The sequence below is a fragment of the Micromys minutus genome, assembly GCF_963924665.1.
Source record: "Micromys minutus genome assembly, chromosome: 21".
Classification (NCBI taxonomy): Eukaryota; Metazoa; Chordata; class Mammalia; order Rodentia; family Muridae; genus Micromys; species Micromys minutus.
Genome location: NC_137956.1, coordinates 20,239,905 through 20,263,639, shown reverse-complemented (window position 1 = coordinate 20,263,639; position 23,735 = coordinate 20,239,905). Strand labels below are relative to the sequence as shown.

Here is a 23,735-nt window from a genome sequence, read left to right as displayed (position 1 = left end):
GCCATAAAAGCCAGGATGCCATGTTCTATGTTCTACAGCTTATGTGTTTCTTAGGTCATCTTAGAAGCTAAGTCAGAAAGCCACAATATTCTAGAGCTGGGCTAGGTCATCTACTCCAGACAGGCCACCTTAACCTGTAAAACCATGGTCGTCCAGAGAGGTAAAGCAGCCTGTTACAGGCATAGAATGGTGGGGAAGGGCTAGATCAGATAGCAGTGACCTAACCCTCATCCAGGAGGGGGCTCAATCGCATATGTGGCTAATCAGTTCAATAAAGGAGGTTTAATACTGGCAATGCATTTTTAATCCAAAAAGAAAAAAAATTATCCTCCCAAAATCAAAATGGTGCCTCCCATCTCTAAATTCTGCCCCTCTATCACTAAGTCCCAGCCCTATCACATCCTCTCCCCTCCCCCTGCCTCTGCTCTTTACACACACACACACATGTGCATACTCAGCACACACACATGCCTGTGCACTCACAAGCACACACGCGCGCACACACACTCGCACACAAGTGATTTCTTGCTATACAGAGACAGAACACAGCCTCAGGAAGGCACCCACAATGTCTCTCAGTCCGGGTCTATGCGTGCTGTCTGGGAAACTGGCTTATTTTCTAGAAGAACAGGTGGTTCCGAAATCAGAAGATCATCCTCCCCAAAGGAGTTCTGGTCGGTGTTCACGAAGTTGGGGATGTCAAACTTCATAAACCTGGTTAGGTCCTCCTCAGGCCTCCCACCACTTCTGAGGGCTTCCTGGAGGTGGACATCACTGTCGATGGCAGTTGTTTGGTGGCAAACTTTAACCCTGTCCAAGTGTTTCACTTCATCGATGTAACAGTGGAACAGAGACCTGGACTCCTCCGTGCTCTGCCGAGAAAACACCTTGTCTGACTCTAGGGGCTTCCCAAAGTCTGACACAAAGCTGTTCATTCGGAACCTCTTCTCTGAGGACTCCGCATTGCTGTGAAGAAAAGAAGGAAAGGTCACAGATCTGCAGCTCACACACCCACAGCCTCGTGCTGTTCTGCATAGAGGCCAGGCCAGGAGAGTCCCAGGAAGCACCTACTGGGTGTCTCTTGGGTTATGCAGACCAGCACCAGCAGTGAGGCACATCACTTCTGAACACAAACATCCAAGCAAAAATCCTCCAGATGGAAACCCCTGGATTTTCCTGAGGACAGATAGGATGCAGAACCCCCAGCACCCTGTAAGCACTCCAGTGATTCTTAGATCTCCTGCATTAAATCAGCCTTTAGTCTTTACTTCATGCTTATGTCTATGTGGTACATGTGTTTGTATGTGTGCATGTGTGTACAGGTGTCTTCTCCCATAATTTGTTTGTTTTTGCTTTATTCCTTTCATGAAACAGGATCTTTCACTGAATCTGGAGCTCACTGATTCAGCTTAGACTTATACTGCTTTTTATGTGAGTTTCCAGGCTCCAAAATTCAGGTCCTCAAAGCTGCCTTGGCTGTCACTTTAGCAACTAGACCATCTCCCGGCCTTGCCCCAAAGTAAAAATAGGTGCCTCTGAAGAAAGTCCTGTCTTGCAAACCTTTATAATCTCCAGAGGTAGAAAATCAGCATTTTCACAGAATCCCAGATAACCATTGCTATAGTGGCGTTCAGAATCACAAGCCTACGGCACACAGCACAGACCAAAAGCCCTGCCAGTGTCTGCCAAGTCGCTTCTTTCCTCTGGGCCCCATCTCTGCGAGAAACCTTCTGCAACAAGTTTGATCTGGCTAGGTGCTCCGCAGGGACCCTGAGAGCTTCTCTGCTTTTGTCTTCCTCTGTCTTATGCCCATTTCTCCATTTCTCTGCCACCTGCTTCCAGCAGTGAGCTCTCCAGACCGGAATTGTATACTTCCTGCCTACATTCCCAGTGCCAAAACCAGCAGTAGGCATATACTAATTGCTCAGTGTGTTTCTGTTGGACGAGTGAATGAACGAACACATCCGTCATGAGGAGATCTGAAATTAAAACAATCTTGTCCTGGTAAGATGCCTCTTGTACAGATCCTACAGGCTGGAAATAAATTCAAGGACATGTTCAGCTAAGACCTAAAACTAGAAGCAGACGCACCGGGATGGAGGGATGATTGACACTAAGTGGAGACTCCAAAGTCAGCGATATGGGAAACCCAACAAATCAGTCCCTGCAGTCTCTCCTCTGCCTCTATTTAGCCACAGGAAACCATCTTGCCTTTGCTCCACAGTTCTCCAAGAGCTGCTCAGCCATCTGCCGCAGGGCTTCCTCCCCAGGGTGCTTGGCAAGAACAGACCATTTGGTACTTTGCACCTTTCAAACTGGCCAGCCTGGAGGGAGTATGGGGGCGTTGCATAAGCTCAGATACCATCATAGTGGTGGCCTGTCTTCCTGCTAATTACTAAGAATGGCCCTCAAATAATGAAGACTTTGCTGTTGTGTTCAACATTACCACACAGCACTGCAGCCTAAAAAAAGTTTGTGCTCAAGAACCTTGGGTTACAGGTTAGATCTCTCTCTCTCTCTCTCTCTCTCTCTCTCTCTCTCTCTCTCTCTCTCTCTCTCTCTCTCTCTCTCTCTCTTTCTCTCTCTCTCTCTCTCTCACACACACACACACACACAGCAGCCAAAAGCAAGCACTGACTGATTTTCCAGAGATCCTGAGTGCTTAGAGAACCTGTGACTCCAGATCTAAGGATCTGACACCTTCTTCTGGCCTCCGTGGGCACCTGGATACACACACACACACACACACACACACACATACACACACACACACACACACACACACACACACACAGAATGGGGGGGGAGGTTAAAACCTTCAAGTTACCAAAAACTATGTTTTAAGTAAGTTTACAACATTTTGGCCACATTCATAGCAATCTTTCATCACATACAGGTTCTGTGCTCTCATGACAGAGGAGGGCCAGCAGTAGCTTTAAACTCCCAAACCTGGAGGTCCTGGGGGAAACTAAAGCTCCCAATATCTCTAATAGCAGTTAAACAGCAGTTAAAAAGACATTTAAAACTGGCCAGCTCTCCTATGACTCTGACTAAACCTCTGAAATAGACAATTACAAGGCCCTAACATCTTAAATTCCACTTTAGCTAAAATTATATCTAAAACCAGAAGCCCCAAGATTCAAGAACTTGAGCCTTGAAAGGGTGGGTTAATGGTTAGTACCATCATGAAAAGAGAGCGCTCAAAGACTATTTGCCCAAAAAAACGTTATCCCCAAGAATCCTAGCACCTTTCCTCATTCATGACAGTTCAGACCCACTGTGTGTCCTGCAGATGTGTGTCCCAAGATGGCTTAAGTGTTTAAAAGTCCTCATAAGTCCAAGAAATAAGCCTGTTCATCCTGCTAGAAACCTGAACCTATTTTCTCATTTTGCTTTAAGCAAGTATATTCGTTATTTTTAATTTGTATTTCACTAATTGTCTCCAACATCCTGTTGCCCAGGCTAGACCTGACTGCTCTGATCCTTGGCTTTTTTTTTTTTTTTTTTTTTTTTTTTTTTTTTTTTTTTTGACCATAGGCTGCACCCTCTCTATTCTCCCAGCCTGTGGGGTTATCAACACCACAATAGCATCTTTCAGAAGAGCTCGTTCAGTCCTCTAACTCATGCAGTGACAGTCCGTACTCACCTTCCCTCCCATTCTACTCACCCCCCCCCCAGCCTCTTCCTCACTCCACAGTCTAACTATAGCGGACCTGATTGTCCCATTTGCACCTCTGTCGGAGGTGTTGGTCCACCAGCAGACCCCTGCCCTGGCGTGGTCCATGTCTCCACGGCAAGACTCTGATCTAGCAGCAGGAAAGGGGTCTGTCCACCCCTCCCCTCCTGCCATCTTTTTCTGGTTTCTTCCTTAGGTCATGTTTCTCTGCCTCCTGCAGGAGCTATTTTCCTCCAGCCATTTGTTCCTATCCATAGATGTCCACACGGATAAATATGTGTGACCTTCAAAGGGCCTGGGGAAGACATGAGCCTCAGTGGATGCCATATGAAACACTGAGCATGGCAAGATGTTATCTCTGGGCTTGTCTAAAACCCTTACTACTGGGAGATACACAACCATCCCAGACACATCTTCTCCTGACAGAAAACCAAATAAAGTCAGGCAGACAGCCCCTTCCTTCCTTCCTTCCTCCCTCCCTCCTTCCCTCTCCCTCTCCCTTCCTCCCTCTCCCTCTCCCTCCCTCCCTCTCCTCCTCCCTCCCTCTCTCCCTCTCTCTCTCTCTCTCTCTCTCTCTCTCTCTCTCTCTCTCTCTCACACACACACACACACACACACCTCTACCTGCAGAACACAATACTGGTCATACCCTGAATTAGTCCCTAAGGATTTCCCTTAGTGCTAGGTCATTGCACACAGACTCCCTTCCATGCCTACTCATGTGGGGGTTGCAGGGAGGAAGGTGGGCTCAGAAGAATGAGAGCACCTGCCACTTCCAGCAGTCACTTCCATGGGGCTCTTACAAGCTGAGAAAAGTCGTCCTCAGCGTGAAATTCTGTGAGAAAATCACCGCTCCCACACACAGAGACACAGCCTGAGCCAAGAGTTTGTAGACACTATGACTCACCTGACAGAGGCACCAGGCACACACTTTTGTAAAAGCCCCTTCCATGGCACAGCTTTTGGTGGTTAGCTGGGAGATGTTGGGCTCAGTGGGCAGTGAAAACTCCCTAACCTTAGAATTCCTCTCAGCATGGCCCCGGGTATGCAGTAACTACACACTTAGTAAAACCTTCTAATTGATGGTAAAAACAAAGGCGGTTCAGCAAAGGTTTATGGGTTGGACCCAACACAGCCTTTTTACCTATTGACAGTGCTCATCACTGTCTTAGCATCTCAGGGTTCCTTAGCAACCACTCCCCATATCTGTACCCTGCCCTCAAGACCTGGGATGGTGGTCAGCGCTAATGATTTCTATCAGTGACATTTTCCTGCTGACTAGTTGCACACCCCTGCCCTGTACTAAGGGCCATAGTCTGCTAAATTACAATTCGAGGCAAAATGTCATTTCTAGTTTTAGAAGGTCATGAGCAAGCCTGTATTCACCCTTAAGTAAAAGCTACCGTTATCAGGATATTTGTGGGGATGTTCAATGTCTGAGGCTTGAAAATCGTTTTTAAGAAGTCTAAAATATCCAACATAAAAATGAATCTAAGAACCCTCTAACCCTAACCCCATGCCTCTCTCTGACAGATGTGTGCTAATGGGCTCTAATGTTCCACCAAGACACTCCTCGGTCTCCCCTGCTGACAGAAAGGACAAAAATGGCTTTTCACTACCTGTATGGTACCCAGATAAGAGCTTTCCTGCTACACACACACACAAAATAATCTATGGGAAAAATAATCACCATTAAAGCTGCTTCTCCAGCCTAAAAGCTTGTAAGAAAAAAAAGATACCAGCTTTGTACTTGAATCTCTGCCTCCAAACCCTTCCTTCCTTGTGCCCACAGACACCCAGGTCTCTTCCAGAAAGCTGAGCACCATTCCCAGCCCTGAGATCAGGTTCTGAGGAATGAGCGATGGAAGGAAAGGCTGGGTTGTCTAAAGAACAGAAAAGTGGGAATCCCCATGCATGCTGTCATCACATGGTGTGGGGGGGGGGGGCTCCTCTAGAGCAGTGTTCTCAACCTTCCTACTTCTGTGACCCTTCAGTGCAGCTCCTCATGTTTTGGTGACTCCTCCCACCCCACCATAAAATTATGTCATTGCTACCTTGTAACTGTAACGGTGGTACTGTCATGAATTTTTAAATATCTGATATGCAACCCCTGTTGACACACCCCACCAAAGGGTTGAGACCCACAGGTTGAGAACCCCTGCTCCAATGAAGCTGCCTCTGTCCCTTACCAATCCTGGAAGTCACTTGAGGGTGATTCGGCTTCTGTTATGCTCTACTAACAAGCCCAGTGGCTGCTTAATGCCATTAGTCCTTCCAAGCCAAATCTTACCATGTCCCAGGCTATGAAGTGGTATTGAAACTAAGGCTCTGAGAACTGACCTAAGAGTAAAGGACACTCATGTTGTTAGCGCCACACAGGGGCCCAGGGAGCCCTGCTCCGTATCTGAGCATTGTTCAGAACGACTCAGGGTAAGCAGAATGCAAATATGCCCACTCTCCCCCTCCTCTACTCCTGTCCCAGTCCCTACACACCCAGTGTCTGTGTGTGTGTGTGTGTGTGTGTGTGTGTGTGATATTCCAAAATTGGCTTGTTCAAACTCTGTAAGCTTCAAAGGCTACAGCTACAGGAAGGAGTTCTTGTCTGGACTGACTGACAGTGTTATTCAAGAAAGGCACTCAGCTCAGTGAACGAAGCCCTTAAAGTATGTAGAGGTTAAGAATTAACTTCATCTTAAAAAAAAATAGATGTACAGAAACTTTTGTCTAGCCAAATAGCTAGATATCATGGGCAAGCTATGTATATGTACAACATTGTTCCTACTTGTATGTATCCAACATGCCTGCTCCCAGTGAGGCCAGTGGAAAGGCTCAGATGCTCTGGAACCGGAGTTACAGATGGTTGAGGACAGCCATGTGAGTGCCGGGAATCAAACCAGGGTCTTCTGGAAGAGCACTGAGCCATCTCTCCAATACGTTTGTTTTACCTTATCTTTTCTTACTATTAACAACTACACCATATGCTTGCATTTCCCAGAACAATACTATGAAAAGTGCCCCTCATTTTTTTGTTGTTGTATTTACAGGATCTCTCTAGTTCCCAGCGACTCAAGTGTGATGGAGTGAACAAGCTCCCTTTTGCTGGGATCTTCGTTAAAGCTCAAGTATGAAAATTAAGAAAAGTCAGGAGAAACCAAGTCGTGAGGCACAAGAGGAGAATAGTCGCCAGGCTCAACTCCGTAAACACATCACCGCACGCGGTTTCTTCTGTAGCAACATTTTTTCGGAAAAGGGTGAGAATACATCTTAGTTTCAATATAAAAATCAGAACTAGGATTAGCATAAAGATGGCAGGAAAGGACCAAGAAGGCTGGTTTCATGAGGGCTACAAGAGGGGGGAAAAAAAGCAGGAGGAGGAAATTGTGTTCTCTCCGACCCAGCACCTAGGCAATCCACGCCCCGCCCCTTCCCCCGCCCCTGGCTTTGCCCAGCCCCCAGCACTGGTGCCCCGCCCACCTCCATCAGCCACCTCCTCAGTGAAGCACAGAGCAGCAGCCCAGACTTACTCTTGGTGCGGTGCGCCTGTCTTCGTCAGCAAAGTCAGCACAAAAAACATGAAAATCACAAAGACCGCCAGACCAACCCAGAATCCAATCACAATGGAATCTGCAAGACAAGAAAGGTGACGGTAGTGTTTCACGGAGCTTGGGTTAGCTTACACATTTCAGGAGTCCAAGGTCTCTAGAGACACATAGACTATGAAAAGAAGTCAGAAACAGCACAATGAGAGTATGACAACGACAGGTCACAGGTTATCCCAAGCGTCAATCTTCTACTTCGCGCCACCTTCAATTAATTTTAATCAGAGATATTTCAAATGAACTGGCTTTACCCCACTTCACTCATGTTCATGTGGTCACAATTCAGGTCTATGTCACCTTTTGGAAAGTACATCTTAAATGAAGGAATACCTCTGCTCTCCTAGCACTGAGGCTGCCACCCCGGGCATTTTACCTGGTGCTGAGAAGGTATCTGCAGAGCCGGCTTTTATCATTACAATGGTTACCCCTGTCTCCTAATTTGCTCCTATTTTAAATCCTATTTGGACTAGAGGACACCTTGTCCCTGTGTGTCCCTTTAGCTGCTGGCCACAGCTTCCTTACACCAACACTTTCTTAGTACTTTGAAGTCCGCCCTGCGGGTCCAAGCTTCACACCACCACCCAGGCAGGCAGCCTCTTATTTCTCTACTAGGCAGACCGCTTCCTCCTTTAAATCAGAGCACTAGTCTCTTCTTTCTCTGAAGGACAGGTCTTTCCTTGTCTTGAGCAGTAGTTAGGGCTGTTGATAGTTTCTGACTTAGTTTTGTATTATAGGACATTTGAAAGCAACATGAACCCCCTCAAACCTGTATTTCCAACTTCAGTCTCTCCCCAGGCTTGCCAGACACAGTTGGCATGGTGCTGTCTCTAGACAAAGAACAGGGGCAGCTTGCTGCCACTTCTCAAGGGCCACTGTATTACAGAAGGAACAGCCATACTACACCATGCCACTCAGCTAGGCTCGAATGTTTACTAGGTGAGGTAAGTTAAACCATTTTCAACTTCCATATTTCCAGTTGATAGTAGGTTTATTGGGATATATATCATCGTAAACCCAAGCTCAACAGCCTCTGTGTATGTGTCTGGGGCACAAGGATCAGAGTCAGTTTCGGAGTCTGGAACACACACTCTAGGATCACGCACTGTGGAGGTGCAACAGGGCTGAGTCAGTCTGCCTTTTCAACCTTATATTTGTACCTAAACTTTAAAAGGTTTACCCACTCCATACAATGGAGTGTATTAACAAGAATACAATGAATATTAATACAACTTTTTTTTAAAGGTGATCAAAGTTTGTATAGTAAATGTGCTTAAATACCAAGACTAATTGTAATTGGATTGCTGGCAGTTAAATAGGCTCGCTCAGGTCTGCACCAGCATCCCAATTTTCTTAGGAACCCCAGGCAAACAGCTGAGGTGCATGTTTAATGTACTAAAGTGGACCTGGCCTCCAGGTTCTCCCTCAGTCCCTACCTGACATACTCCACCCTCCTCCCTCTGCACTGAACATTCCGGCCCAGGGGCTGGGATCACCCTCCCCCAGAGGCTCTTTCCTATATAATCCAGACATTTCTAGTGCGCTCACTCACTCCCCCCTCTCTCCTTCCCCTCCACCCACTCCATCACCCTTTCTTTCTCTCCCTTCCCCCTCTGTCTTCCTCCCATGGCAACTTCTCTGGCCTTGTTGCTTGGGACTAATGAACTCACCCAAGAGCAGTTTCCCAATAAAATTACATATATATATATATATATATATATATATATATATATATATATATATATGTATGTATGTATATATATATATACATATATATATGTATGTATATATATGTATACACACACACACACACACACTTATCTGGCTTAAATTGGCTCGTTTCACTGTTAGAGAAATAACTTATCAATATGTATATACACAGCACATTTTCTAAAGTAAAATTAACAATCTATTGTGCATAATGCATACTTGTCTAGACAGACAGACAGACATTTGAGATAGTATATTTAGCACTTTGGAGAAAAATATTAATGTCTCATTCCTAGTATCTTAATTCCAAGTGCTAAAGAAATAGAAATTTCTTTAGACATGGCCTTTTAATATAATGAAAATAAGCCATAAAAGTAAGGGGTGTGTGGAGTGGGGACCTTCAGGATAGTTCAGCAGGGAAAAGCATTTGTGGAGAAAACCTGACTTTCTGAGTTTGTGAGTCAGAACCCATGCCAGCACATGAGAGATCTAACTCCACAAAGCTGTCCATATGTGAATACCAAGACACCTGTGTGCACCCACCCACATGTCATATACACAAACACATACAATAATAATAAGTGAAATTAAAAGATATAAAGCAAGTCACCAAAAACACAGGGAGGCAAGTACAGCTGACTTGAAATTATAAATCTCAGTCGCCTTGGCTTGTGCTATGATGAAATACGGCCATCTCCAAGTCTGCACTGTTGTAGCAGCCGCTTTACAGAGAAAGCAACTCTAAAGCCATATGCCAGTGGCATGCTTCAGTCCCAGGGTTTGAGTACAGCCCTTCTGTGATGATGGCATTTCCAGATCTGTTTATTGAGAAGGTCTCTCCTAAAGACAGCGTGGTAGGGGTCTCTGGGAGCCAGGGAAAACAAAATATAACTGTGTGGGCTGAGCAATGTCCTTCACTATATACATAAACTCATCCAACAGGCTTGTGCAAACCCTTCCTTGCTTACCAAGCCTTTCCAAAGACTTAAACAAGCTGAGAAGCCACCTGTGATTTCATCTCTACTAAAAGGCTTCTGTGAGACCCTGATACCTCTTAGAGCAGCCCTATCTTCTTCCACATTCAGGCTGTCTTTAGAATCCCACCTTAAGGATTTAAAACGACCAATAAAACTATGTGTTAGCATATATAAGAGAGAGAAAACGAAATGCATATAAAAGGCCCATTTTACTGTTGTGGTTTTCTCTGGGTGTTTGTAATAAGAGTTTGACTGGGATTTCTACTGTAATTAAAATTTTCCGGGCTGGAGAAATGACTCAGCGGTTTCGAGCACTCACAGCTCTTCCAGAGGTCCAGAGTTCAATTCCCAGCGACCACATGGTGGCTCACAACCATCTGTAATGAGATCTGATGCTCTCTTCTGGTGTGTCTGAACATAGCAACAGTGTACTCACATACATACAATAAATAAACCTTAAAAAGAGAGAGAGAGAGAGAGAGAGAGAGAGAGAGAGAGAGAGAGAGAGAGAGAGAAACAGGGATGCTGAGACTATGTACCATGAGAGCATCCTGCAGTCCTGGCATCTCTAAAACTCCACAGCTTCAGCAGTAGCCTCTCCTGGGCTCCCTTCTGGACTTGAATTTCACCTCATGCGGCCAAGCCTGTTTCTCTCCATAACCCCTTCTATCATGAGGTTTTTACTGCAGCTGAGGGCATACTCTCCCCCGTGCCTCTCCTGGGCTTTCTTAGAGGGAGACTCCAACCCCACCCCACAGTACCAAGCCTTGGCCTTTTTCCTTGACGCCCCCTCCCATTGCCTCAAAATCGCTACCTTGTGAGAGACTTAACACATTATCCAGTTCAGCTGCCAACATGGAACTCAGCCATGGGCCCTGAGAAGCATAGCATCACTGGGCTGACCATGAGGAACTCTTCCCAGATTTTACCTCGATGATGCTAGTCTCAATCACAGCTGATTTCTCTTAGCTCCAGCTAACCTTCGTCTAATTTTCCCCAGACGACAAACGTTTCTCTTCTAGGGTCTTGATTCAGATTAGATCACACAAACAGCTCAGTAGAGTTTTTGCTTCCCTCTGAAACATCTAAGTCCAGACTCCCATTATGTGCACTGGGCTCAGCATTACCTTCTGAGTTCCCAAGATAGCGAGCGCTCTGACCTCTGAGCACTCAATGGCTTTTTCAACCCAAAGTTCCAAAATTCTACTCTGCAGTCCTCCAAAACACAGTCAGGTCCAAAACAGCAATCCTCCTTTTCCTTCAGTAGTGTCCTCACCAACCCCGTGATAAACACTGACCAAAACCAACTTGGGGAGGGGCAGGGTTATTTTACCTTATGTTTTTCAGTCCATTATCAACAGATATCAAGGCAGCAATCTAAGAACTCAGAAACCGGAGGTAGAAACTGATGCAGAAGCCATGGAGGAAGAACACTGCCTACCGGCCTACTCAAGGCAGGCCACTTGTCAGAGGTAGCACCACCTATAGTGAGCTGGCTCCTCCCACATCAATCACTAATCAAGAAAATGCCCTGCAGTCTTGCCCATAGGCCAACGGTGATGGAGGTAAGTCCTTGATTGAGGTTCCTTCTCCTTAGGTGACTCTAGTGTGTGTCAAGTTGACAGACACTAATGCACAGATATTAACTGTGTCCTGGGGCTCAATCCCAGCACACACACACACACACACACACACACACACACACACACACACACACACACACCAGGTTTCTAATCACACCCACTCACCAGCCTCTTAGCCTTGAAAGGTATTACAACCTCCATCTTTCTCCCCATGCCTTCTTGGATGCAAGGCTGGTATGTTAATTCTGCAGGTACAAAGCTGAGTTCTGATGTTCCTCACTTCTGAGACCTATCTTTCCTTTACACTTCTTCATCCCAGTTAATGGCAATTCCATGTTACCAGTCACCTGGTCCCAAAGCTTCAAAACAGTCTTGCCTATCCTCTTAAGACCATGCCAAGTCATAAACAATCTAGAGACCCCACATCTATAAATATCTGAAATGCATGGGCTTCTTGCTAGACTACCTTATCCTGCACCTTGGTACCTCAATGGCTATGGCAGAGTCCCTCACTGGTCCCACTGAAGCCTAAGGCAGGGGCTATTCTTCTGTTTTAAACCTTGTACAGACTTCTCAGAGAAAAGCCAATAGTATCAACCTGATCGCTATGCTCCGCCCCTCATCTCTATGCCCCGCCCCTCATGTTCTGCTTTCCTTGACTTCTCTACCCTTGGTTTCGGCCACTCTGTATGGAATTCATTCCCCTGGAACTAGGGTGATCTCTGTTTTCCTTGCATATTACAGTTCATTCCATCCACAAGACCCTTTTGCCATGTTCTGTCACAGTTCTTCCAGATCATTCCCTCAGATCTTTTCCAGTAAGGCCCTTCCATGGATAGCCTCAAATTCAAGCTGTTAGAGGAGGTGCCTTTGAATTTCAGGCTCACTGCTGTCTCTCCAGCACTTAATGTGATACCGTGTATCACAGGTGCCTGGGAAATATGCTGAAGTCATGAATGAACCATTTCTACTCTAAGGAGCAACCATGATTTCTATAGGCTGAAGAGCTTCATCTGAGGAGGCAGCTGCCTTTGCCAAATGTGGCACAAAAAAAGGGGAGTGAAACATAATGGTCAGTCTCCCCTACAATATACATTTCTTCTGAAAATGTTCTGTTGCTATTCTATTGACCAAACTAACTGTGTAGGTCACCCAGTAAAACAGCATGTCATATTAAAGATAAAAGATACTGCTTTATTTTAAATGGAACTCCAGGAGCGGGAGAGATGGCCCAGCAGTTAAGAGTGCGTGCTGTTCTTGCAGAGAACCAGGTTTCAATTGCCAGCACCCATATGATGGCTCACATTTGTCTGTAACCCCAGTCACATGTGACTTGATACCCTCCTCTGGTCTCCATGGTCACTAGGCACGCATGATTTATGGACATATGAGCAGACAAAACACTAATACACATAAAGAAAAGATAATAAAATGAAGGAATATATAGATGCTTGCATTCCTATGGTTGGCATTCCTGGGCCTTTTTACTGTCCTATATATGGAGAGGGCACGTCTGTTTATATTCTGTTCTCCCCTCAGCCTCATACTCTGTCCCGTGCCGAGAGCCTTCACCTTGGTCATATTTCTCACTGTGGAACAGTGAGTACTCACCTGGACTCTGATATTTCCCTGATGTTCATGTTGGAACAAAAGCATCCTCCTTAACATTACAGTCATTAAATTAAGTATGCAATGTGACACAGCTCTGCCTTGGTTTTTGAAGGAAGTTCTTTTTCTTTTTTCAAACAATAATCATATCCATAACAACAACAAAAGTGCTCATGAGAGAGCAGCCATGGTTGTCTCTGAAAACACGCCGATGGAAATTATAGCAGCGGGCTGCCTGTGGCGCCCCTCAGGCCACGGGAAAGAGACGGGAACACGCTGACAGCCCTGACAGAAAGGCTCACATCAGAGAGAACAGCGCGGCTCTCTGCCAGTCTTTCCGATTCCCACCAAAATTCACAACAGACAAGTGCCCTTTCCTAGAGGTCATCCCATTAAGAACAACAGATTAAAGAGCTTGGTGAGTTTAGGAGGGCGATTCCGTGCTCAGACCACAAAGACTCTTCATCAGATAATGCATGACAGTATATCCAAAGAGGCTCGTGCCCTCTCTCCTCATCCCCATAAACACTGAGCAGGTGTCAACAAAGGAAGGAGAAAAGCATTTCACTGCTACTGCACGTGTGAAGGAGATGTGATTTGGCTAGTGGTTTTGCTTGAGGAACAAATGGAGCCATCCTTCCATGTATCAAATTGGCGTTGCTACATATTGCTGTACCATATCACTGCTGCCTACAGGGGAGGGACGGAGGGAGGAAGGGAAGGGCGGGGACCAGCCAATGACTATACTCTCTGATGTTCCACTTGATCTGGACCAGTTAAGAACCTAAAATAAAGGGCTGGAGAGATGGCTCAGCAGTTAAGAGCACTCACTGCACTGTAGCGGACCCAGGTTGATTTCCCAGCGCCTGGATTAGACAGCTCCCAACTACCTATGACTCCAGTTCCAGGGGAGCTGATGTCCTCTTCTGCCCTCTGAAGGAACTACCTACCTACCTACCTACACACACACACACACACACACACACACACACACACACACACACACACTAAAAAAATCAATGAATCATAGCAAGTCTAAAATGTTTACAGTATTTTTGTATTCAACTGGAAACAGCTGAACATTGCACAGTTACAGCAGGACCCAGAATGGACCGCCGAGGTGCATTACCTATAATATCAGTTCTGCCTTCCCCCCAAAAAAGGATGCTTGGTGTGAGCCAGAAAGCACTGGGTTGGAGGAGAGTTAACATTTCACTGAATGGCATTGCTCTGTGGCAGATCAATAATCACCCCCGGTGCCCTGTGACGTAACTGACACCTATGATGACCTCTACGGCCTCTGATGGGAGGCTGTCTTTGTCTGTCTCTGTGAACACTGCTCTTCACAAATCTAGACTCTCAATGGGGGTTCTGAAATGCCTCTTAACATTTATTTTTATGTCACGTGTATTATTGGTGTTTAGCCTACATGTGTGTACATGTACCATCTGTGTAGAGTGCACATGAAGAAGGTAGGAGGAGGGTTGTATCCTTTGGAGCTGGAGTTGAGGATAGTTGTAAGCAGCCATGAGGGTGCTGGGAATAAAACCTGGGTCCTCTGAAAGAACAACCAGTGCTCTCAGCTCTTCATCCTTCCTGTGGGCTTGGAAATCGTATTTCTGGCTCTTACAAAAAAGTCTGCATGGAATCGCTGCACATCCTAGTTCTATACACATTTTTATTGTTGTTTTGCGGGAGTTTTTGTTCCCTTTGTTCTTGTTTTGTTGTTGTTGTTTCATTCTTTTGTTTTCTTTCTGTTTGGTTTGGTTTTTCTTTTTTTCCCGAGACTGTGCCTGTCCTGAAACTTACTCTGTAGGCCAGGCTGGCCTCAAACTCACAGAGATTTTCCTGCCTCTGCCTCCCAAGTGCTGGGTTTAGATAGGCAGATTCACTGTCTGGCAGGACCTGGGATAGTTAATGCCTTCTTTAAAACAAACAAACAACACCAAAAAACTTCTTTCTAAAGCTAAAACACATGCTCTTACTCTCCCACCAAGCAGGTGTCATTTTAAGTCCTTTGTAAATCAGAATTACCAATGTCCCCCACAGAAGCCAGCCAACGTGAAGGGGGTGCCTTGTATTTAGAGACAGAAGAGCATTCTGTGAGAAGATAGGATGTTAGGAAAAGACAGTCACAGGAGGCTTCGCAGTTAAAACAAACAGGGGACAGCTACCCAGAGGAACGGCAGCACAGCCTTACATTTATGAGCCTTCAGCCCTTCGAAGGAAACCGGTCCAATCTCATAGTACTCATATTCCCAGGTGTAGTCGGAGTTAGATGGTGACGGCAGGGATGTTCTGTTAGAAGTCATCCTCTGGACAGACGTCTCCATCCTGCACACATGGAGAAAGGCAAGCGCAGAACTGATCAGTCTGTCTCAGACATACAGCTACCCTGACTGATCTCGGATGCACTAGCTCTTAACCGCTGGGTCACAGCTGCCCACACCTCGTACAGTGTAGCCTTTATTTTTCCCCATTCCCCACTAGTCAACAGCATATCTCACACCAGACACTGTCTTTCTGTGTGCTGTGAACTGCACTGGATGCTTTGGATGCAAGCAGAGTGAACTCCTGGGAGATGGCGGGGGAAGGGAAAGAAGAGGCTGTGTCAGAGCCTCTGAGACTGTGTGGGATCGGTACCATCAGTGTCACACTGAACTGTGTAGCCATGCAGACGTACAACCCAGATGACAGGAAACAGGGTAAAATGAGAGCATGAGCAACAGCAACTGCACTGTGGGGGAAGGTCCTCAGGAGAGGCCCAACCTTGCCTTTGTTTACCCCCCGGGGGGGGGGGGAGCCACACTTACAGCATTTCCCAAATACCTTTTGTTTGTTTGTTTGTTTATCGGGTTATTTTAAGTATCTTCTTTCGGGAGATGTTAGAATGTGTGCCTGGGTTAATTACAGCCCATGCAGCCTCCGTGTAATTACCATGGGCAATTACATCTAATGTACTTGAGACAGCCTGCTACGGTAGAGCCACAAGAGTTATATAAACCAGAACCCTACAAGCACGTGGATAAACAGAAATCAGGAGAAATTTTGGACGAAACACCAATCAAAATCACGACTCTGTGAGCATCTCCACCACTGCACTTCTGTCTTTAAAATAACTCTCTGGAACTTACCTTTGCCTGCCTGTCAGGGGAAGAGTCACCCACAGCCAACTTTAGGGTACAGTCACGGGGACAGCTAAGCAAAATCTGTACCACCACTCTGACCCAAGGCTCCTATATCTCCTTTCATTGACTCCTCTCCCCTTACTCCTAGCTAGACCTGGGACCCACTATGCTGAGGCCTTAGAGTCAGCACAGAACACAGGCAAACACTAAATCCTCTGCAGAAAGGAGATTTATTACTCCAGATCAGACAAGCTAGGGGCTGCCTCTGGACCAGGCAAAGACAGCAGCCAGTGTCTCGGCAGACATGGGTTTAACACGGTAAAGGGGAGGTCTGTGTTAGGATGAATTGGTAAGTCCTGAACATGATAGTCAGTGTGGCCAAATAGTGAATTACTAGACCTTGGTGTTTTGATGGCTGGACCTTGGAGCTTTAGTTGGGCATAAGGAAGTGGCCAAATAAGGAAATAGACCTTGGTGGCTAGCTTTAGGAATGTAATCTGTCTAGCAAAGGAAAGGTGTCCTTCACAAAGTATCCAATTCCACAGTGTCCGACAAGTAAAGTGCTGGGGCCCACAGATAAATGCCAGTGTCAGGAATTACATCCTTCCCCTAAAGGTGGACAGAAACAGAGGTGTCAATGCTTACATAGGAGAAAAGCCTCCATAAACCAGAAGGCCCGCTGAACTTCACATACGTTAAATCAATCACCCATCCAATGTCAGTTTAAAATAATGCAAAACCACTACCGCATGCCGTGGTTAATCTGATCAACTTGACTGGATTTAGAATCACCATGGAAACATAATTCTAGATATATCTATGAAGATGATTTCAGACAGGCTTAAGTGAAGAGGGATGACCCATGACAATTAGGTGATGTCGGGTCATGGGTGGGGTCCCAGATTGAATAAGGAGAGACAGACAGAGACAGACAGAGACAGACAGAGACAGAGAGAATCAAGCACCAGCATGGATCTGTCTCTGCTCCCCAGCTGTGGATGTAGTGTGAACACTTGTGTCATGCCCCTGCCACCGTGCCTTTCCTGCCCTCAAACTCTGGGTTGGGATAAACCCATCTGTGTTCCTGTTTCCTCAGGTATTCTGTCACAGAACCAAGGAAAGTAAGAGAGGCAGAAAGTTGGTGCCACGGAGCAGGGCCTGCTGACATGAACCTGGCCTTGTGCTTGTTCAGCATCTGACTGTTGAGACCATAGAAGACTGTGCAATACCAGCTAGAAAAGTGCTAGCTACAGTGCAGACCCTTAATGGTAGTTCCAAACACAGTCCGCCCTCCCCAAACTGTTACTATATTCTCAGATGACTTCTACTTTCTTGGTCATTACAGCTTTGGTTGATACCAGCTGCCTTCCAGGCTGACTGACTCCCAAGGGTGGGCACGGCCAACGTTCAGGGGCCTGCTTGCTGCTGATGGAAACTTCCCCCTCTTCACTGCCTGAGGATCTGTGTGCGGCTCTGCCTGTCCCAGGCTCCAGCCAGTCAGTTCCACAGTTCCCAGTCCCCAGGTTAAGATCAACCACACATGCTTACAAACAGCCATTTCAAACTTCCCAACTTGTCTCTAATAAGTTCTTTTTTTATAACATACTTCACATATTTTGTGCCTTATCAAAAAATAATGTGTTTTAATTTAATGTAAATTTTTTTGGTTCAAAAAAAAAAGGGAGTTCTCAGGATTTCAAAAATTATCAACAACCAGCTTTTCTACTTTAAAACAAAGTAATTCATGATTCAAGGCTGATTAACATTGTTCTTACAGCTCTTGCTACAAACATAATTCCAAAGGGGAAATCTTTTTTTTTTAATAGGTTGGCAATTTAAGTTGTTAATGTTACTAAGTCTCATGATGTTTACAAACAAAATAAACTTTAAAAAATGGTAAGTAAAAAAACATCCCATGGATGTAACAGACATTTCTTTTTCTTTTTTTTAAACAAGAGCTCTAGGTGAGCTAGGACGTTGCCGGGGTGGCCAACAACATGGCTGTGTTATTAAATAGGTTATTGCAATTAAAGAGGTATCAGGACGCAGCAGCATCTGCCACATAATGGTTTGACAGGCACAAGAAATAAAAGAGCAACAGGATTGTAGAGGCTTGCACCAAGGTTCCAGGAAGCCACCGAGGCCAGCAGAATGGAGCAGAATCAGATTCCTTGTAAAGAGGCCCCTGAGAAGGTACTGTATGCATCAGGAAAGCAGATGTTTAAGAAACAATAGATATTCTCCCTCTCCCCTCCCCTTTTCCCTCCCCCTCCCTCTCTCTCTTTCTCTCTTTCTGTAGTGAAGATTCAGGGTAAGATTAAGAATATTAAGAATAGGGACTGGGGCTGGAGAGATGGCTCAATGGTTAAGAGCATTGACTGCTCTTCCAGAGGTCCCGAGTTCAATTTCCAGCAACCACATGGTGGCTCACAACCATCTGTAATGAGATCTGATGCCCTCTTCTGGTGTGTCTGAAGACAGCTACAGTGTACTCATATACAATGTATATTTTTTAAAAGAATATTAAGAATAGCATAAACTGTTACTATTAGCTAAGAACCCTTCTGGGACAGAACCACCACTGTGTTTTTCCTTGGATATTACCAACTCCTTGGCCAGCTAGCCACTACAAAACCTACCCTGTGGTTAACCAATCTATGTGTTCTAGGCAAAAAAAAAATTAAAAGTAAGGGATATGGGATGTTGCTTAGTGACCACCTGTCATGTGTGGAAGCCCTGGACTCAAATCTTCAGAGCTGAAAAAAAAAAAAAAAAAAAAAAAAGAAAAAGAAAAAGAAAACAAGAAAGAAAGAAATAAAAGAAAAGGAAGACAATTTGGAGAGAAATTATTTATAATAAAAATAACTCAAATGATGACATTTGGTTGTCTAAAAGCTGTGATTATCAGCATCTACATCTCAGGATCGCTGCTCCTTAACTGACTTACCAACTTAGAAATCCGGCAATGCCCGTTTCTTTTTAAGGCCACTACGATGCGGTGTCCTTTGATCATTACAAATTGACATTACAGCCAATGAAATAAACAGAGCAGAGGGAACAAGAAGATAATGATAAGTATATGGAACACATTTTAAAGAAAGTGGAGAATGCTGTTCCTCTGCTCTAAGCCTCACACCACAATCACACAGCTGCCCTACCCACAGCCTGGCAGCCCAGAGCAATACTCGGCAGAGACCCACAGGCCTAAAAGCAGACACCTGGTGCTCTCCCAGGGCCCCACTGCAAGCTCTCTGGTGTACACGAAATGTTTATACAAAGGTGTCTTTTCTCCTGTTCACTATTTGCTTCACCTAAACAAGCTATTAGGGATAGCTTACTCAACTCTATTACTTCCATGTGCCATGGTCCTAAAAGAAAGGATTTATGATGGGAGAAAAGCAGAGACCTAGCATATCAAACCGGGTTGTGAATGATACCAGAGCCAGCCCTGAGGCCCTGCAGTAGGGCAGAAGGGAAAGCCAGATTCCTCTCATCCAGCCAACTACAGTTTTAGAAGTTGTCAGGCAAAAGGGGGGCGGGGAGGGATGTTCTCACTGTATGACTCCTTTTCGCTTTTGACTCCCAGAGGTAAAGTTTAGGACAGAACCTGTGGGCTCATCTTTAAAGGGTCATGTGGTACCCTAGGGAAGTCCAGCAGGCAATGTTTTCCCATCCATGTCCCAAGGTAGATGTTTAGGATGAAAGGACAAAGAAGTTAAAGGCAAGCAATATCTTAATTTGCCTGCTATAGACACCCAGGGCTGTCTCTGAGCTTGGCTGAAGGGAAGCCAGACCTGTTGGCTGTTTGGAAGTTGCTACCCTGTCTGTCTGGGAAGCCCACTCTCTAGAGACTGTCTGAGGAGCTGGCTGGTTCTGGGGTAGTGACCCCAGGACTAACACCAGGGGGCTAAGGCTGGCAGTGTTCTCTGTATATGCAAACGGGAGTTAGGGGGTGTCCCCCTTGGTGTCCTGCTGCTTTAGATATTTAATGTAGGTCAGATTGCCCCCATATCATTAGAGTCCTTAAAAATAACCTTGCAGAAGGGAAACACATCCCAAACAAGCTTCCTGGGGTGGTAGAAAGACAAACTGTTCTTTTATGTAGCTGAAAGCACTGTTGCCAATGAAGGCAGTAACAATTAGGACCTTCAAACCACACTGGAAAACGGGCTAGCTTTTTTGGGAGCATCAGGAACAACCCCTGGTGGGAAACGGTGATTAGCAGACTCCAGACACCTTTCTGTGCATGTGTAAAAAACCATCCATCGTGTCTTCTTCCTCACACACTGTCACACTTTCTCATTAGCTCCTCTGACTCTTTGAACCCCACACTAGCTCCTCTTGCTCCTCCTGGGCGTTCCTTTCTTAAGAGCAAGCGTGTCTTCCCATCTCTCAAACATGCAAGTTCCCTGATGGATCAAACTGAGAAAAGGCATTCAGTATCTCCACCCAACTACCTCAAAGATGCTCACCCCAAGAGGCCAGTTAGATAACCTTCATCTCCATGTTAATGCAAATATCTGTTTTCCAGTGATCTTAGGTGACCCCTATGAAATGGTCATTTGACCCCCAAAGGGGTCAGGACTCCCAGGTTAAGATGAACCAATGGTCTACACTCTCAAGCTTTATTTCATCCCCCTCTGTTTCTCAGAAGACACTCTATACTGTGACCGAACAGGTTTTCAGAATGTACCTTAGGCTCTGCCTCTGTTTGCCAGGGCACAGATGTGACTGGTTTCAGAGCACACCACAGAATAAAAAGTGTGTCCCTAAGATAGATGATGTCCCCTAAAAAAATAAACATTCAGATCAAGATAGTAACTTGTAAAATAACAAATGGACCTTAAAAATTATGCCCAGATAGGTACTAAGCGAGCACATTAAATGGAGAGACTCGATTGATTAACACATGGACATCCTTTCTCTAACAAGCCTTGAAAAGGACTAGAAATTCCTCCCCCAGTTAGGCTTGATGCACTTTAATAAGTAAACAGGCCACACAGTAATAATGCTTCGAGTTAGTGTCTCCTGGCCCTGTAGTTCCCCCTGCCTCAGTTCAGAAGATCTTCCCAACTAAATTCTAGGTACTGTGACATGACAAATGTTCTTGACCTTTGGGGATGGAGACAGTCCTCCCCAGAATACGACAAGAAAAGTTATGATGCCATTCAGCTAATAAGCCCTCCCCTGGCCTGCTCTGTCTCCTGGCTCCTTCTGTAAGTCATCAAACAATGGCCTTTTCTACTTTGCTGACTGCTGGAGTTCCTTTCACCTACAAGTCATGTTCTCAATGTTGGTTTTCCCCACACTCGTGTGTTGAATTTTGGATCATAGTAAGAGTTTGTAGACCTTTTAGGGGGTAACTAGGTCACAAGGGCTCAATCCTCCTGAGTGGGATTAGTAGCCTAAGAAAAGCAGCCAAGTGCACTGCCTGTCCCCATCTTATGAAGACACAACAACGAAGCATTGTCTATAAGGCTGAGAGTCCCTGCCAGACACTGAGTGTGTTGGTGTCTTCACATTGGATTTCCCATCCTCCAGAACTATTAGCAATACATGCCTATTGTTTCTAAGCCTAAGGTATTTTGTGCACACACCGAGAACAGACCAAGATCGAGGGTGAGATGGCTCAGTGGTTAAAGCTCTTGTACAAACCTGAGCTCAATTCCTAGAACCCACATAAAGATAAAGGAAGAGAACATCATTAAGTTGTCCTCTAACCTACACATACAAACACACACACACACACACACACACACACACACACACCCCTCATGCTCACAAAAACATAATAAAGTTTTGTTTAAAGAAAAAAGAATGAACTAAGAGCACAGGCCTGGGTCATAGACATGCTGTATGTATTATGGAATCTCGTGATGTTAATGCTTTACAAAGTTACACTTCTTCCAACCCTGAACTAAGGAAAACACATCTCCCCACCTGTCGCACCCATTTGTTTGCTGTGCTGTTGTCTGAAGAAAGGTCACAATTTTAGGAAAATGAAATGCGTGAAAAAGTCATTTCTAACCACAAACAACCGACACACGCACACTTGGTACTGTCCGTAATTTTGCAGGGTACTTCTCTTCATGTGTCTATTACAGCGTCCTCCCTCCCCACCTCTCTCTCCTCCCCTCCCTCCCCCTAAATTCTGATGAGCCTCTCTTTCCAATGGGAATCTCTGAAATACTGGCGAAAGAAGTATTTTTCTCCCTAACTGCTCCCACATCTAAATCTTCTGCCACCAGAAGCAAATGGAGCATCGAGCGGACAGATTGCTACTCTTTCCCATTCTAATCCAACTATTAAAAAAACAAAAACAAAAAACAAACAAAAAAAACCCTCATATTCTGAGCAGCCACATTTGGTGGGACCTGCCCCAGTATTTGCCTGCTTTTGTTTCCCAATACCCCTCCGCTGCCTTTCACCACAGAGGACAGAGCTTCTCTACTCACACAGTCACTAGAACAGCAGTGTCCACAAATGAAGGCTGGCCTCTCACTGTGCTCCCTCCTAGGAGAACTTTTCTTTCTCCATCATCTTCTGAGCTGCTGGACAGCTCCTCACCCATGCAAGGTCAGAGCAGGAAGGCAGGACTACAGTGGCCTGGTTCTCTGAGCTGCTCAGTGACACCTGTCTTTTTTCCGGTGGCTCTTCATCACCTCCCTACCTCAAAGCTCGCTGCTCCTGTGCTGCCACTCTGGCTGGTCCCTCGTGGCCCCAGGAAAGGTCCTAGCATCCTTTTCTCACCAAATTTGAACAAGGTAGGTTGATTGAGCTACCTATGACATCTCATGAGCTGCATGTTCAGGAAACACATATGCAAGTTCAACAGCTCTCTCCAAAGACATCTCTTCAACAGCCTCTTCCCTCAACCCTTATATTATTACTCATCTTTTGTGTCTTTGTGGTGCTGGGGATACAATACAGGGTCTCACTTAAGGTAGGCAAGTGTTCCGTCACTGACTTGTCCCAGCAATCCATCCAGCGCTCACAAATCCCCCCCGCCGTGTGTGTGTGTGTGTGTGTGTGTGTACATGTGTGTGCAAGCATGCATGCACACATTCTTCAGGTGCTATGATCTGTACATGTATGCTTATGTATGTGGAGGCCAGAGGTCCATGTCAGGTGCCCTCCTCTACTCCTCTCCACCTTTGTTTTGTGAGGCAGAGTCTTTCGTTGAACCTGCAGCTCACTGACTCAGCTGGACTGGCTACCCAAGGAGCTTCAGGAGCCCACCTGTCAGTCTCGGCTTCCACCTTGACCCTGAGAACTAGGCCTACAGGCACGCACCATGGCACCCAACCTTTCCCACAGATTCTGGGGGGTCCCTAACTCAGGTTCTCGTGTTTGCCACGCAGGCACCTTGTCAACTGAGCCATCTCTCCAGCTCCATCTTCACATTCTTGGAGTGGCCGGTGTGTTCCTTAGTCAAAAAGTTTACCTCGGTGCCCTCA

General features: G+C 45.7%; 1 protein-coding gene across 1 annotated transcript; it reads right to left on the bottom strand.

The window, feature by feature from the left end:
* Nucleotides 1–575: 575 nt before the first annotated feature.
* MRAP2 (melanocortin 2 receptor accessory protein 2) lies at nucleotides 576–15,483 on the bottom strand (the record flags this gene model as incomplete). Its single annotated transcript, XM_080934111.1, has 3 exons — nucleotides 576–966; nucleotides 7,201–7,300; nucleotides 15,351–15,483. The coding sequence occupies 3 exons, from the start codon at nucleotides 15,481–15,483 to the stop codon at nucleotides 576–578; spliced, it is 624 nt and encodes a 207-aa protein (XP_080790237.1).
* Nucleotides 15,484–23,735: the final 8,252 nt, after the last annotated feature.